The sequence below is a fragment of the Otolemur garnettii genome, unplaced genomic scaffold (assembly GCF_000181295.1).
Source record: "Otolemur garnettii isolate 467f Iridium unplaced genomic scaffold, OtoGar3 scaffold00073, whole genome shotgun sequence".
Taxonomy (NCBI): domain Eukaryota; kingdom Metazoa; phylum Chordata; class Mammalia; order Primates; family Galagidae; genus Otolemur; species Otolemur garnettii.
Genome location: NW_003852468.1, coordinates 103,510 through 118,762, shown reverse-complemented (window position 1 = coordinate 118,762; position 15,253 = coordinate 103,510). Strand labels below are relative to the sequence as shown.

At 47.0% G+C, this 15,253-nt stretch overlaps 3 protein-coding genes and 1 long non-coding RNA gene across 4 annotated transcripts in view; 2 read left to right on the top strand and 2 right to left on the bottom strand.

Annotated features, from left to right (window-relative positions):
- LIX1L (limb and CNS expressed 1 like) overlaps nt 1–6,222 on the bottom strand; it is a 23,946-nt gene extending 17,724 nt beyond the window's left edge. Inside the window, exon 1 of the mRNA XM_003793776.3 lies at nt 5,828–6,222. Coding sequence (XP_003793824.1) covers nt 5,828–6,119 — 292 coding nt within the window. The 5' untranslated portion in view covers nt 6,120–6,222. The remainder of the gene's footprint in view (nt 1–5,827) is intronic.
- A 1,367-nt stretch (nt 6,223–7,589) lies between these two features.
- On the bottom strand, nt 7,590–10,630 carry ANKRD34A (ankyrin repeat domain 34A). Its single transcript, XM_003793775.2, has 2 exons — nt 10,559–10,630; nt 7,590–10,016 (listed from the first exon to the last, which is right to left on the bottom strand). Exon 2 carries the CDS (start codon nt 9,898–9,900, stop codon nt 8,410–8,412), a length of 1,491 nt encoding a protein of 496 aa, XP_003793823.1. The 5' UTR covers nt 9,901–10,016; nt 10,559–10,630; the 3' UTR covers nt 7,590–8,409.
- On the top strand, nt 9,655–12,186 carry LOC111726615. The gene is made up of 3 exons (XR_002774354.1): nt 9,655–9,714; nt 10,956–11,218; nt 12,162–12,186. It is a non-coding gene; the product is annotated as an uncharacterized LOC111726615 (long non-coding RNA).
- A 94-nt stretch (nt 12,187–12,280) lies between these two features.
- POLR3GL (RNA polymerase III subunit G like) overlaps nt 12,281–15,253 on the top strand; it is a 13,171-nt gene continuing 10,198 nt past the window's right edge. The window contains exon 1 of the mRNA XM_023515514.1: nt 12,281–12,844. Coding sequence (XP_023371282.1) covers nt 12,623–12,844 — 222 coding nt within the window. The 5' untranslated portion in view covers nt 12,281–12,622. The remainder of the gene's footprint in view (nt 12,845–15,253) is intronic.

Here is a 15,253-nt window from a genome sequence, read left to right as displayed (position 1 = left end):
AAAAAAAAAAAAAAAAAAAAGTGTATGTCTAGTCTACATTCAGTTAAATCCCTCTTGGCATAGAGTAGAGGGCATTTTTCTTTATTGTTGCAGAATCATTGAGGGTACAATAAGCCATGTTATACTGCTCACATTTGCTGGGTGAAGTTAGAGGGCAATTTTTAAATGATTACTCAATGCCAAAGGAAACGAGGAGTCTTATTCCAAAAATGTGAGTATATTGGGCAAAATGGCCAAGAAAAATGGAGTCTTATTCCAAAAACTGTGAGTATATTGGGCAATGAGAAACTGGGCAAAATGGCCAAGAAAAAGCAATTATGATCGATATTATGCTCATAGACTTGTTCTTTTTTTTTTTTTTTTGGTGTGTGTTTTTGGCCAGGGCTGGGTTTGAACTCACCACCTCTGGCATATGAGTCCGGCCCCCTACTCCTTTGAGCCACTGGTGCCACCAGACTTATTCATTTTTAAAGCTGGAAGGAACTTTTAGCGATCTTCGTCCAACTTAGGCTTAGGTAGGGCAGATGACTTGTTCAAGGTCACACAGCTCTTAGTTGGGACATGAATCTGCGTATCCTGATGCCAATATTCTTTCCAATTTGGGAATCTTAACTCAGGATCAAAGATTCCATCTATGGTTGAGCTTTACAAGCCCCCTAAAACTGTTAAGTAAAAATTGTATGTGTGTTTATGCATATGAGTATTGTGCATATGTATGAAAGGGGTGCCCACAGCTTTTATTGGATTTTCAACAAGGAATCATAGATATAATTGTATATATAAGGATGGCTAAAGAACAGCAAGGCATAACTGAGATGTATGCATTTGACAGCCTAAAAGTCATTTTTTGTTTGAGACGGTCTCTTTGTCACCCTTGGTAGAGTGCTGTGGCATCACACCTCACAGTAACCTCACACTCTTGGGCTTAAATGATACTCTTGGCTCAGACTCTCAAGTAGCTGGGACTCCACAATGCCTGGCTATTTTTCTTTTTTTTAGGGACGAGGTCTTACTCTGGCTCTGGATTAGGCTGGTCTTGAACTCATGAGCTCAGGCAACCCACCCACCTCTGCCTCCCAGAGTGCTAGGATTACAGGCATGAGCCACCTCAACCAGCCTTTCTGAAAGTCATTGACAAGAAAGAGCAAGATAGTGAGGAATATTTTAGTGTTTAAGCCCTGATGTTGAATGACAACAAAAAGGAGAATAATTTGGTTTTTTGCCTTTAGAAAATAAAATATGTGGTATTAAATGAATGTCTAAGTGGAATGAGGTACAGATCATTTATCTACCAGAATAAAAACTTTAAAATACATTAAACTATAATAAATACAGGGGAAATGAAGGGAAAAGGAATAAATACAACTTTGTGATAGGAGAATAAGGATAAAGAGATAATAAACAGAAAATCAAATTGAGAGGTAATCATACAGGATGGTGAGAATAGCTGGCCCAGCTTAATGCACATTATTACAGTAGGTAGGGAAGCTGGTTAACAATATTTCATCAAATATTTACTATTTCAATTTTTAGAAAGTACCTCTGAATAGTCCACAGTGTCTCTGTGACAGAGAGGGCCTGGGAGGGGACTCTGGTAGACTGAATAATGACACCTGCTAAGATGTCCATGTCCTAATTCTTAGAACCTGTGAATGTTACCTTACATGGCAAAGACTTGTGTTTAAAGAATCTGAGATAGGGAGATTGTTCTAGATTATCTGGGCAGGCCCTAAAGGCAATCACAAGTGTTCTTATAAGAGGGAGGCAGATTTAACAAAACAGAAGAGGAAAAGGCACAGAGTGAGAATGGAGTGATACAGTCACAAATCAAGAAATGTTGGCAGCCCCCCAAAGCTGGAAGAGTCAGGGAGTAGATTCTCCACTAGAACTTCCAGGGAGCACAGCCCTGCCAACACCTTGATTTTTGGCCTAGTAATATTGATTTTGGACTTCTGGCCTCCAGAACTGTAAGAGAATAAATTTCTGTTGTTTTAACCTACCAAGTTTGTGATTTGTTACAAAAGTCACAGGATCTAACACAAAGACTAACCCAACATTTCAAAAAATTGGAAATTTTCAGACCAACCAATTTAACTCCAGTCACTTACAGGAAAAGAAGATATCTGTGATTCTGAGGAAAAGGAAATAACTAAATTGAAAATAATATGCACGATTCATTTGTTCAACTTAGTGCAGGAGGAGTGGGCAAAAATTATAATCATGTAGTCATATTATAACATAAAGGGATAGCAATAATTCCAAAACAACTGGTTTGAAAAGGGAAATGTAGCAGTTACATCTTGTTACAGAACAAGGAAAGTAACTTGCTCAATCATGTCAGTTTAGGGATTGCCAGATGTTAAACGAGAGAAAAGGACTATATGCTATATAGAAACAAGGAGACAAAGGAAATATTAATGCTAGCAATAGCCATCATTTGCTCAGGTTTTTTTTTTTTCCACTTTTACAGTTTTTGGCCGGGGCTGGGTTTGAACCCAGAACCTCCAGCATATGGGGCCAGCGCCCTCCTACTTTGAGCCACAGGCGCCACCCTATCATTTGCTCAGTTTTCAAAGCATTTCCAAATGTGTAATAATAGCAACCTCTGAGTACTGCTATGTGCTCCATGCTTTTTATCTCATTTCATCTATATAATACTATCAGGATAGGTATCAAAATACCCAATCTGTAAAAAGTAAACAAGTTAAGGAACAGAACAGAAGGCCCAGAACCTGGGTTTAGAAACAATGTTTTTTTGTCTCCAAAGCCCACCCTCTTTTCTGTTGTACACCCTGCTTTATTGTACCATTAATCCTCACACATGCTCTATAAAGCAATCTGTGAGTTCTGTCAAGATAGGGAATAAATATCTGCCTTGTTCACCACTACATCTGGTGATCAATAAATATTTATTAAATGAATGAATGGAACAAATGAGGCATAGAGAGATTAAATAATTTCTCTAAGATCACACAGCCACTATTTGACAGGGCTTCTAATTCCAAATCCTGTGTACTATAAATGGATTGAAGCCCTACAGCATATTGAGCTATGTGTGTATACTGGGTGGGTGGGGGAGAGAGAGAGATAAGGGACAAACAGGTGAAATAACAGAAGAATTTTTTAATATAAATGCTGCGATCCTACATGAGTGAAGATAAATTGAAAGACTGTGACTTGGCTGGGCATTAAGGCTCTTGCCTCACTTTTTTTTTTTCTATTTTTAGTAGAAACAGGGTCTTGCTTTTGCTCAGGCTGATCTTGAACTCATGAGCTCAAGCAATCCACCGCCTCCACCTCCCAGAGTGCTAGGATTACACTGTGAGTGACCATGACAAAAATTTTAAAGAGTTAGCTGGGCATAGTGGTACATGCCTGTAGTCCCAGCTACTTGGGAGATTGAGGTGAGAAGATCTAGAGTTAGAGGTTACAAGGAGCTGTGATCATGCTGCTGCACTCCAGCCTGGGAGACAGAGTGAAACCCCATCTCTTAAAAAACAAACAAACAAAAAACCCAAAACACTGTGACTGGAAAAGGGGAATTTAAAACAGTCAGGAATGTGGTAAAGCATTGCTGGATGAGGGAGTGGTCTCAGCAGAGACCAAAATAAATTGTATTCAGGGGAAAAGAGCCATCCCCTCAAATGCCATGCCATCAGTCACAAGGGTATGTGGGTATATGCCAAAGGCGGCTTTGCCTAAGAATTGAAACAGAGTAAGTGATTCCATGTGGCAAAGGACTTCTGGGCCAAATAGGCAGATTCTGCTTCCTGAACTATCTGCCAAACTCTCCTAAAGTACTGGCTGGACACCCAGACTGGAAATGAGAAACTTAAGAATAATGAGAAAGACTGTGATGGGAGGTGGGGAGGTTGGAGAGACAGTCACCACAAGAGTCTGAAGCCTGACTGTTCATTGTCAGCACACTCTTCTTTTTCCCTCACCCTTGCTAAAGAAATGAAAGTTTTTACAGGACGCCCAGTTTAGAAGCCATATCAGAGGCTCTCCAGGTAATATAGACAAGAAAAAGGGTACACACCTCTATAATTGTAATAAATGCCTATACTTTTCCAAGTGGAAAACTTCAGATTTCAGATGAGCACTCCTGGCTACTCCTGTTCCTAGAGGCAAAGACTACCCTTGATCTCAACCTAAGGAGATCTGAAGCAGCAGGATAATAGCTGATGATGGCAGTTCCAGCATATAGCCTTAGCAAATCTAGGAATTAAACTGGAAAAATAACTTTCACAATGAATTTCAGAATCATATTCATTTGTCTCTCCAGCACCTAGAATACTTGCCCTGTGATAGGAGTTTAAATTGTCTGAAGAACAAAGGAAAACTGATGGTAAATTAATCATTAGGTATATATAGCAAAATGGATCTAAAAAATCTGTTTTCACTGGAATTGGGGAGGGGTAAACCATCAGCATTTAAGAGTGAGAGAAAATGAGATGTTCTTAAGGAAGTAGGAATGAGAAAATTTGAGATGATAATTTTCAGGTACCCAATATATGTCAGTTGCAATATCTCAGTTAATACACATCCTGACCCGTGAGGAAACTGAAGCTCAGTGAGGTTGAGTCCCTTCCCCAAAGACATAGCTGATAAGTGACAGAAATATCCAAAGCCTGTAAGTGCTCTATTTGCTACACTTAAAAAGAAAAAAGTCTATAGAGAAGGCCCTGCAAACTACTAGAAAGTTAAAGATACATTCACTTTCAGATCAAGGAGGACTGCCTGGACATCAAACAGAAGTGATGTCGGAAATGCTTGACTTCAATTCTGTATCTCACACCCTCACCATATATTCCTTGTTACTTACACTAAAAATATGAACTCAAACTCAGACAGGGAATTCTATACTGGTTAAATAAAAACGGCAAAGAAAATCCTTACATCCCCCTTCCCAGAAATTAGGCATCTTTAAGGTGAAGATTGTTAACCAAAATAGCGTTTCAACTTGGCTCATTTCCACAGAACTTAACATCGAGAGAGTCTAGGCCTGGGATTTATCCTCAGTTCCTAGGCAAGGGCCAAGAAAACAAAGCCAGACAGACAGAGGCAGGAGTCCTGAGTCTCCATACTAAAAAAGATAACCAGAGTAGATACTAGGCCACCGGAAGCTGAGTGGGCTCAATAGTATGGTATTTTCTTTTAACTTTTTTTTTTTTTTTTGCAGTTTTTGGCCAGGGCCAGGTTTGAACCCACCACCTCTGGTATATGGGACTGGCGCCCTACTCCTTTGAGCCACAGGCGCCACCCTATAGTATGGTATTTAAAGGCACACTTGTTGTGAGTGATTTGTGAAGGCACTGCTTAATTCTCCAGCAAATCTTAAGCTGCATGGAAATTTTGGAGTGAAGACAAGGCAGTAAAGAATTAAAAAGTCAAGGTTAAGGAGATGGAGTAAATTAACATGGGAGCCCAGGAATTGTGAGGCCACAGAGGGAAGATTGAGAGGATGTGAAGGAGAAATTGTATCTGTGATAAAGGACAATGGGGGCTGGTTCTGAAAAGTATAAAGATGATAAGGCATTGAGCCAGAGGAGGAATTCCATTTCTAAAGGAGAAAAGGGAAGAGAAGGGAACTGTCTCTGAAAAAAAGGGGTCCCTGGAGAATATACTAACTGAGTAAAGAGGCGGTGGGAAGCTTAAACGTATGTGTATGTGCGTCTGGACGTGAGAGTGTGTAGAACCCAGAAGTAAACTCCCCAAAAGGAAATGCATGTTAGGGCTCCACGCCAGGAAAAGCGATCTGGAGGACTGTGGGAGCAAGGATCCTTTACGGAGAGTGTCCCGCAAGAGGCCAGACCCACAGACTCACCTCGGCCGTAGCCCTGCGTGTGCTTGGCAAAGCTTCTTACCACAGCCTCCACGGCCTCCCGCAGCACAGCCGGGCTGCCGGCGGCGCCGGGAGGCAGGGGCAGCCCGGGGGCCCCCGACAGGAGCAGCGGTGGCGGTGGCGGTGCGGGAGGCGGCGGAGCCGGTGGGGGGCCTGCTGGGGGTGTGGCGGCGGCAGCCGCGGCCCCAGTCACTCCGGGCCGCAGGGCTCGAAGAGTGCCCCTCCCGCTGTTGCTCACTCCAGGCTGTAGCCGCTGTGCTCGCATCGTCTCCATCCTGGCCGCCAGCAGAGTAGCGGCCCGCAGCCTGCCAGCCTGGCCAGCTAACGGTCCCCACCACCCCAGTCAGCGAGCGCCCTGGGACTGAGGGCGGTGCGGAGGCCGAGCTGCCAGTCAATTGAGGGCGGAGACGAGCTAGGTCCCGTGCCAATCACTAATGAGGGGGCGGGAGCTGTAGGGCTTCCGCTCCGCCATAGGCAAGTTATTGAGGAGGGCGGAGGTTCTGAGAACCAATTGCAAAGAGAAAAATTGATACCCTGTGTTAGGGAGACGCAAAGCTTGGGCGAGTCTTTGGGAGTCCTATGGCCAGCGCTAGAAAGCCGGCCAGAAAAACTCTGGGGCGGGGCTTGAAGGAAAAAAATGGGCCTGGACGCAAGGCTGCAGAGAATTGTAGACACAGCGAGGGGATTCTTAGAGATTATTTGACTACTTCATTTTATAGATGTAGATGAGGAAACTGATTCGGAGAAGTGATATGACTTGTCCAGTATCACATGCAATTGGTGATGAAGCAAGAAAAATACTGGCGTTTTAGTGACCATATACTATGCAGTATTCTTTAGTCCATTGTTTTATTTAATGATAACCATCACTAACTAGATTTTATTATTTTATGGATAAGGAAACAGACGCTCACTGAGGCTAAATTGACCAAAATTAAATAGGTAGGAGATAGACAAAAAAATGTGCTCAGATATAGGTGTTCTGATTCCTAATATTTTTATCCTTTCATTATGCCACATTAGCTATTCCAAGCAGGGGAAGAATAAAAGAAAGTAGAATGGAAGTCTCCTTTTACTTCCCTTAGAGTGAGAAAGAGAGTGTATGCAGAAAACCAGCTGAGAAGCCTGAGTGGAGAGGGCAGATTAAGAAAGGTATCTTGTTCACAGAACCTGTCAGGTTGGGTTCTTGTGATTGATTCGCATACATGCACACACACAACACACCCTTTGTCAACTGACCATTTTGCCATTTTTACTTAGGTGAGGTTATATTAACTGCCCTTCTAACCCCTCCTCCTACAGTGGCTCAGAAATCAAAGATGAGGAAATAGAGGCCAGAAGTAGAAGTAAATAGATGAAACACATCTGGTGATATGAAAATGAGACCCTCAGTAAAAAGTGTGAGTGGTTAAGAAATAAGAAGCTAGACAGAAGACAATCTACTGGGATATAACTGCTGATGGTGGAGAGAGGGACTCTTTGTAGGAATCTTAAAGAATTCAAGGATGGACACAGGGGAAACTGGAGGAAATAAAAGCCTGCCAAATGTCTTAAAATCTTCAGGATACAGGATACTTGCCTTTCCTTCTACAACCACAGTTGGTCAATTGGTCTTCTGGAAAGAAGGTGACTGGAACCTCTAAATGTCCCCTGGATCATTATAGCTATAAGTTAGGATCACCCTTCCTCCCCATTCTTCATTCCCCACACCCACACCTCCAGGCAGAAGTAACAAAACAGAGACTTCTGAACACATTTATTTGATATGTCAGGTGGAGAGAGTAGTGATTTAGGGTCACTCCCCACTTCTATGTGGGGGGGTTTCATAAGCTCAGGCAGACAGCAGCTTAGAGCCCATGACCCACCCCCTGAGAAATGAAACAACCTATTTTAGTGATTGGGTGGACAGGCTGGGAATAAAAAGCAGGAAGTTGAGAAGTGAATTTGAGGCAGGAAAGGCAGCAGCAGAACTGAGGCTGGGGGTTGCTGCAGGAACCCCCAAAAGAGTGAAGAAGATATCCTGAAAAGTGTTTGGGTCTGGAAGTATGAACAAGGAGCCAGGCCTAGAAAGAAAAGCAAGACCTGTGGAATGGGGTGGGATATTCATGAAGAGGGCAGAGTAGGTAAAATCATGATAGGTTGTGTTGCAGGGTATTACATGGAAAGCAGGGGATTGCTTCTGCAGGAGGGCAAAGATATTGAAGACTACCCATAGTAGGGGGTTCCCTACTGCTTCTGAACAAATGCAATTAAGTTTGGCACCCTAGCACAAGTGGTCATATATGTTTATTGATGTGCTGTGCCTGTGGGTACACGAGTAATCCCACATGCATGTGAAATGACCAGGGCATGAATGCATGTGTCTATGTGCCCAGTAAATAGAGTACTTATCCTTCCTTGCTAATAAGAGTGCTGTGCTTGTGGACACATGTTCAATTATGTGTGCGTTCACTGTGCCCATAGCACGTGCAAGAGACCCTTATCTCTAAGGTATGTGTGAGCCGGTTCTCCCACCTGTTCCATCAAGATCCTGATCCTCACCCTCCTTGGCTCTTCTACTTCTTTCAGCGCCCTGGCTCCCCTGGCCCGCCTAGACTCTGGAAGCCCCCTAGCAGGCGAATCTGCTCAGTCTGCATGGAGTGTCGTCTCACCAATTTGCGCTTGGTCCTGGGAGAGCCTGGCGCCCCTGCATAGGGAGGGGCAGGCAGCGAAGGCGCCCGACCTCCGGGTTGGGGGCGAATGTCGGGAATAGGAGGGTGGGGGCTGACGTTGAGCGGGGGCAGGAAACCCGGCCGCGTTTGCGAAATATGGTCCAGGAGCAACGTCCCCGAGCCCCTCCTTTCCAGCAGCCCGGGACTACGCCTCCGTCCGCTCAGCGGGGATACAGCCCCAGGCAGACTCTCCTGAGACTGGCGCGGAGAGGGAACCGAGCCGGCTGGAGGGAGGGTCAACGGGGAGGCGCTATATCTGCGGCGCTCCAGGGACAGGCGACTGGACTCTGGCGAATCAGGGCAAAGATGTCCGGGAGTGTCGAGCTCCACCGGCTCCATGCGACTCAGTTTCTGCCTCAACCCTGAAGGGGGACCAGACTCCTGAGCCTCTGGCGCTGTATTTCGGCGAGAGAGGGGACCCGCTCCGGTCACTTTCTCCGCCCACGGGGGCGGGTCCTCCGGGCCTTCGGTGCTGTGACGTCGGGAAAGACGGGGTCGACTGGTCAGGGTCAGGCCGTTGAATTCGGTAGTCAAGCGCTCGATTCCAGGCCTCCCTTCAGCATGTGGGACCGGTTGAGGAGGAGCTACTAGGCCCCAGGGCTCCGAGTTGAGCCTTTTGAGGGGCTTTGGAGGGTGGCGCGGTGGTTTGGGGAGCGGCTCCGAAGGGGAGGAGTCATCAGGGGGCTTAGGAAGAGGGAATTCAAATACGTCCCGCTTCTCCTCTTCTTCCTGGGCTCGAGGGGATAACAACCCCCGCCCTCCTCCTCCCGCAGTCTGCAGCTGGATTTCCGAAGGCGACGTGCACACCCCCGGGCTAGAAGGAGCGGGAGCAGGGTCCTCCACTCCTGGGGACGGTGGGGAATTGAGATACTGCCGGGTCTTCTTGGTGCCAGAGGGAGAGGTATCAGTGGTAATGATGATGACCTCCGTGCCCTTGGCCTTGCAGGCATCTAGCAGCGTGGCAAGGGTCTCGCGGTCTCCGCGGTCCAGGGCGTGGACAAGCGCTGAGGCTCCCGCGTGATCTCGGACGGAGGGGTCTGCGCCGTGAGCAAGGAGCAGCGAGGCCACCGCGGCGCCCCCACCCCCAGCGCAAGCGTGCATGAGCGCAGTGCGCCCTAAGCGGTCTGCGATGTTGGGGTCCGCGCCTTGCTCCAAGAGGTAGCGTACCATGCGCGCCTTGTTCTGAGGGTCGTCGTAGCGGGCCCGACAGGCCGCCATTAGCGCAGTCTCCCCTTGGGCATCACCCTCATTCACGTAGGCGCCTCCCTCCAGAAGCAAACGGGCCAGGCGTAGCTTACCCTGACCCACGGCCCGAAGAAGAGCGTGGCCCTCGGTGTGCAGCATGGCTGCGGCTGGCACGAGGGAACCGATGGAGCCGGGACTGGGACCTGCCGAGGATGCCTAGGGGTGTGGGGATGGTGGTTGGCTGAGGCCTGAGGTCTTAGTGGAAAAGCAGGTCCCTGCAAGAAAAAGAAAGATCTTATTGATAGATTCGGCAGAGAAACTGAGGCACTGATGGAGGGACCAGGCGTGGGGTGCGGAAGATCTCCATGGCACACAGTCCTTCCTCTTAACTCATGCCTTTGAGCCGCCCCTTCCCCCCAGCGCATGCCTAAGGAGGTGGAAAGTGTGCACCCGCACTGAAGGACGAGCGCGTGCAAATGCGTTCGTGCACGCGCAGGGATATCCGCACCCCCACCCTCACCCCACGGCTTATCAGACCTTTCCAGCATCCCTCTTTTCGTATCCACAGTTGGAATCCCCCTTTCTAGGATGCTGAACATCACCCACCCACACACATGCATCCATACAGTCAAACACATATTCCCATTCCTAACAGCTTTTAGGTTGCCACAGCCCCAAAATTGAGTGGGGGGAGGGAAACAGCTTGCATTTGGGACCTAAAACGGGTGGGGGGAGAATTGGGGTTTCTTTTGCCCCTGCTATGTTTCCAATTACTCCTTGCGCTTTCCCCTCCCGGGCTGTGCGCCCAAATAGATACCTGAATATCCGCAGAATCTCCGCCCGGCCAGGATTCAGGCCGTGGCCAAGGGACAGCCTGGGTGGCGGAGCCGGGTTCCCGGGGGCCCACATGGCTTATGGGGGGGCACCCGGATTCCCTTGGTGTCAGTATCTGCGCCCCGGCGCTGGATCCTGGTCCCTCCTCCCGGAGCGCCCCGGGCACAGCGCCGGCTCCGGAGGAGAGAAGCTGGGGGGAGAGGAGGGCGGAGCTCTGCTGTACTATTTATAGCCAGGTCTCTGCGGGTGGGGGCGTCGGGTACCAAACCGCTCCCCCACCCATGCACACAGAAACCTTCAAAAACGTAGAGGCTCCAGTCCTGACTTCCCTTTCTTAGCAGACCTCCCCTCAGCCCCAACAAACCTAAGTGTTCCCTTAGGGAACTCCTCCACGACCTGGACACCGACCATCTGGATTCTTCGCTGAGCTTCAGCAGATCCCCTTCTTGGCACTTGGTGTGTTTTTTATGCGCTCCTCTGTGCCAGACCTGACCTGCCATACACGGCACATGGGACACTGTGCAGAAAGGTGTAGAGAGGCGATTTGGATCCACAGCCGGCGCCCATACTGTGCAGAGACAGATCTGGCTTCCTTCTTGTAGTTTATGAGGGAGAGCACGATCCAGCCTGGATTCAAACACAGGTACATCCGCATCCTACCTCTCCCCAAACGCAACAAATATCACAGATAGACTTGGACCTGAGCTCCCTTGTATGGATCTCTTAGATGAGTATGATGAAGGCGGTTACCCGGAGGCATTTTTAGAGAGGGCAAGGGACATTTTCAGATGCTTCCATCCCATATTCTTGCGGGGCGGGGAGACAGGAAAAGAAAAGGCAAGGAAAAGAGCACTCGTAACACACTCTCATGCCTCTGTTTACTCAGTCTTGCTTAGACTCATTTTTCCATCTTGCTTGAAGGTCTGTCTGAATGCTCCTTGTGTCTTCTCTCTTATCTGTTGCTGTTGGTCTCTCACACTGTCTCTGCCTCTCCCTGTCACCTGCCCTGTCTCCATGGTTACCATAGTTTCATCTACATATTTTAGGAAGGCGTCTGTGTCCATCTGGAAGGCACTAAGGAAAGTGAAAGATGAAGAAATATCCTAAGGACTTAGAAAGCCCACCTAGAGTCCTGAGATAATTCAGAGACCAGAGGCCCCCAGCCACAAGATTCTAAAAATAATGTTCCTCGGGAAGAGGGAGAGAGATTATTTGCAGAGAAGCTACCCATATCTACTAGTTATTTCTTGGATGCCAACTATGTGCCAAGTGTTTTATATACATCGCCTCCAATCCTTACAATACTATAAGGTAGAAACTATTACCTCTTTGTTTACTGATGAGAGAAACAAGACTTAATAAGGCTAAGTAAGTTCTCCAAAGCTTCAAAGCTATGTCTCTGTCCTATTCCAAAAACTGGGCCCTTGCCAGTAAGCCCACAGCCTCCCAGTCAAAAGGCATTTTTCTCTGGCATCTGGGATATTCTTCTCAACTAACTCCCAGATTTTATCTTCACTCTGAGTTCTTTTCCTGTTTCTGTTTTCTATGAAAGTAAGATGATTCTTTTCACCCTGTCCTCTACCAAGGGGCTTGGAGGAGCTGGAAGGCATTGGAAGATGCGAAAAACACGAAGTTCCTCCCCAGCGTTGGTCCTCAATCCTTCCCCAGAAACGGTCTTCCCACCTTCTCATAGACACGGCAGCAACCTACACAAAAACATATTTAGAAAAGAAGTATCCATTGGTGGCGCTGGAGGGAGGCAATGTAGGATTGAAAGGAATATTGGCGTAATGCAGGAGAGGCCAAGCTGTAAAGCCAGGTCGCAAAAACATTGATCTCTAAAGAGCAGCTTTCATGGGGGTTCATTTCTCTGTAGGGGCTCTCCTCTTTTGGCTTCTCTGTGGGGGCTCCCTCAACAGAATCCCTCGAAGAGATGTGGGTGTCATTTTCGCTCTGGGAACTCTCGCTGGCCAGAAGCTAGCTCCTCCACCTGGGGTGAGGTTGGAAATATCTGACCCCTGGCGATTCTGCAGCCACATCTTTCTTGATGCCCTTCTTCCCAAGCCTTAGTGTAGGCTCCCTGGTTCCCTCCCGCTCTTTCCAAGATTCAAGGGGGCGGGCCCTCCCGCTTCCGCTTTTCCTAGATTGGCCGAGAGAATCCACCAATGGGCAGCTTCCGGAGGCGGGCCTAGAACGCCTGAGGCTTAAGGAAGACCAGCGAATTTGGAGTTGGCTGCTGCTTGGGCTCCGCGTGGGGGAGGGGCAGCAGGTAAGGCTCAGACTTGGCGACTCTGACCTGGGTCTGTCTCACACTAGCCAAACTAGTCCCTGGGGCCAGGCTACGAGATAGACAACGCATTTCAGCATTCTGTTGGATCAGCCCCCTTTTGACTCCCTACCTTTCTCCCCAGGCCCCCATTGCAGTATTGAAAAACATAGTTTTCTATCGTGCAACGGGGAGACATATTAAAGCAGAAAGCGAGAAAGACTCATTCTTGTACCTCCAACTCTTTGCTATAGCATCAACCTACCCCGAATCTATTAATATTACCCCCTAACAGCCTGACATACTCCTGTTGTCTATCAGGACTCAACTGAAATATTACCCTTCTACCTGTAGCTTTCCTGGATTGGTGTTCTTGCAAAATTATTTTCCAGTTTGACGATAGCATTTTACCAATACCTCTATTAGAACACTTAGTACCCTCTTTCACTTAATATTTTTATGCTTTTTAGAATGTAAGATTTTGTTGGGCAGGTTCTAATACTTAATACTAGTGCCCAGTAAGCATCAAGTGAACCAAAGTGATTTCCAGGAATTAGTACTCCTGTTGGGGAGGGAGACTTTAAACTCCTAATGTAATTAGGGAACAATAAAAAATATCGTATATGGCTCGGCGCCTGTGGCTCAAGTGCCTAAGGCGCCAGCCACATACACCTAAGGTGGCGGGTTCAAATCTCCAGCCTGGGCCCGCCAAACAACAATGATGGCTGCAACCAAAAAATGACCAGGCGTTGTGGTGGGCGCCTGTGGTCCCAGCTACTTGGGAGGCTGAGGTAGGAGACTCGCTTGAGCCCAGGAGTTGGAGGTTGCTGTGAGCATGATGCCATGCCATGGCACTCTACCCAGGGTAATAGCTTGAGGCTCCGTCTCAAAAAAAAAAAAAAGAAAAATACGGTATATGTAATTAAGGGTCCTTAAATTGGTTTGTAATATTAGTGTTTGGTAATTGTTTCTGCAGTCTAGAGAAGGAAGAAAGCGAGTAGAACTGGAATGGTGAGGAAAGTTTATAAATCACAAAGTCTCAAGTTGGGAAGAATCTATGGAAATCATGCACAGTATTTATTCATTCATTCACTCAACAAGTATTTATTGAGCACCTGCTACATACCAGACACAGTGCTAGACAACAGAGATCATAATGAATCCTGTACTCTATCCATGATAAACTTTATTAAGTAAATTGTTACCCAGCTTCCACATAAACATCTTTAGTAAGGGAACTTCTTGTGACTATTTGCAAGTCTTTCCAGTTTGAGGTATTTATTTTTCAGTCAATATTTAACAGAAATCCTTTTTTTTTTTTTTTTACATTTTTTTAAATTGTTGGAGATTCATTGAGGGTACAGAGAACCAGGTTACACTGATTGCATTTGTTAGGTAAAGTCCCTCTTATAATTGTGTCCCACCTACAGAAATTCTAGGTAAGAAATATATAACTCAGCCAGGCATAGTGGCTCACACTTTTAATCCTACCACTCTCAGAGGCCAAGGTGGGTGTATCACTTGAGCTCAAGAGTTCAAGACCAGCCTGAGCAAAGCAACACCTATGCCATGACACCCTAGCCTGGGAACATAGACTCTATCTCAAAAAAACCCCAAACCAAACCAAAAAAGAAAAAATATATATATAGTTCAGTGAAATGCATTCCACATTTTCTACATTTTCATTATAAAAGAGGGAAATCTGTTCTAGTGACAGTGACAGTATCAGTATTCCTTTTTTTTTTTTTTTTTTTGCACTTTTGTCCGTGACTCGGCCACCTCCGGCGTACAGAGGCCGGCGCCTTACTCCTTTGAGTCACAGGCGCCTTCCCTCCTTTTTTTTTTTCTTTGAGACAGAATCTCACCTTGTCACCCTTGGTAGAGTGCCATGGTGTCATAGCTCACCGAAACCTCTAACCTTTGAACACAAGGGATTCTCTTGGCTCAGCATCCCTGGGACTACAGGCGCCTGCCACAAGCTCAGCTGTTTTTAGAGGCAGGGTCTAGCTCTGGCTCAGGCTGGTCTCCAACCTGTGAGCTCAGGCAGTCCACCAGCCTGTACCTCCCGGAGTGCTGGGATTACATGCGTGAGCCACCGCACACAGCTAGTGACAGTATTCTTTTTTTTTTTGGAGACAGTTTTACTATGTCACCTTCGGTAGAGTGCTGTACTGTCACAGCTCACAGCAACCTCAAACTCTTGGGCTTAAGTGATTCTCTTCCCTCAGCCTCCCAAAGTACCTGGGACTACAGGTGCCCACAACTACACATGGCTATTTTTTTTGGTTACAGTTGTCACTGTTTTTTAGCAGGCCCAGTCTGGGCTCAAACCTGCCAGCCTCGGTGTATGTGGCCAGAGCCCTACCCAGTGAGTTACGGCACTGAGCCTAGTGACAGTATTCTTTTTTTTTT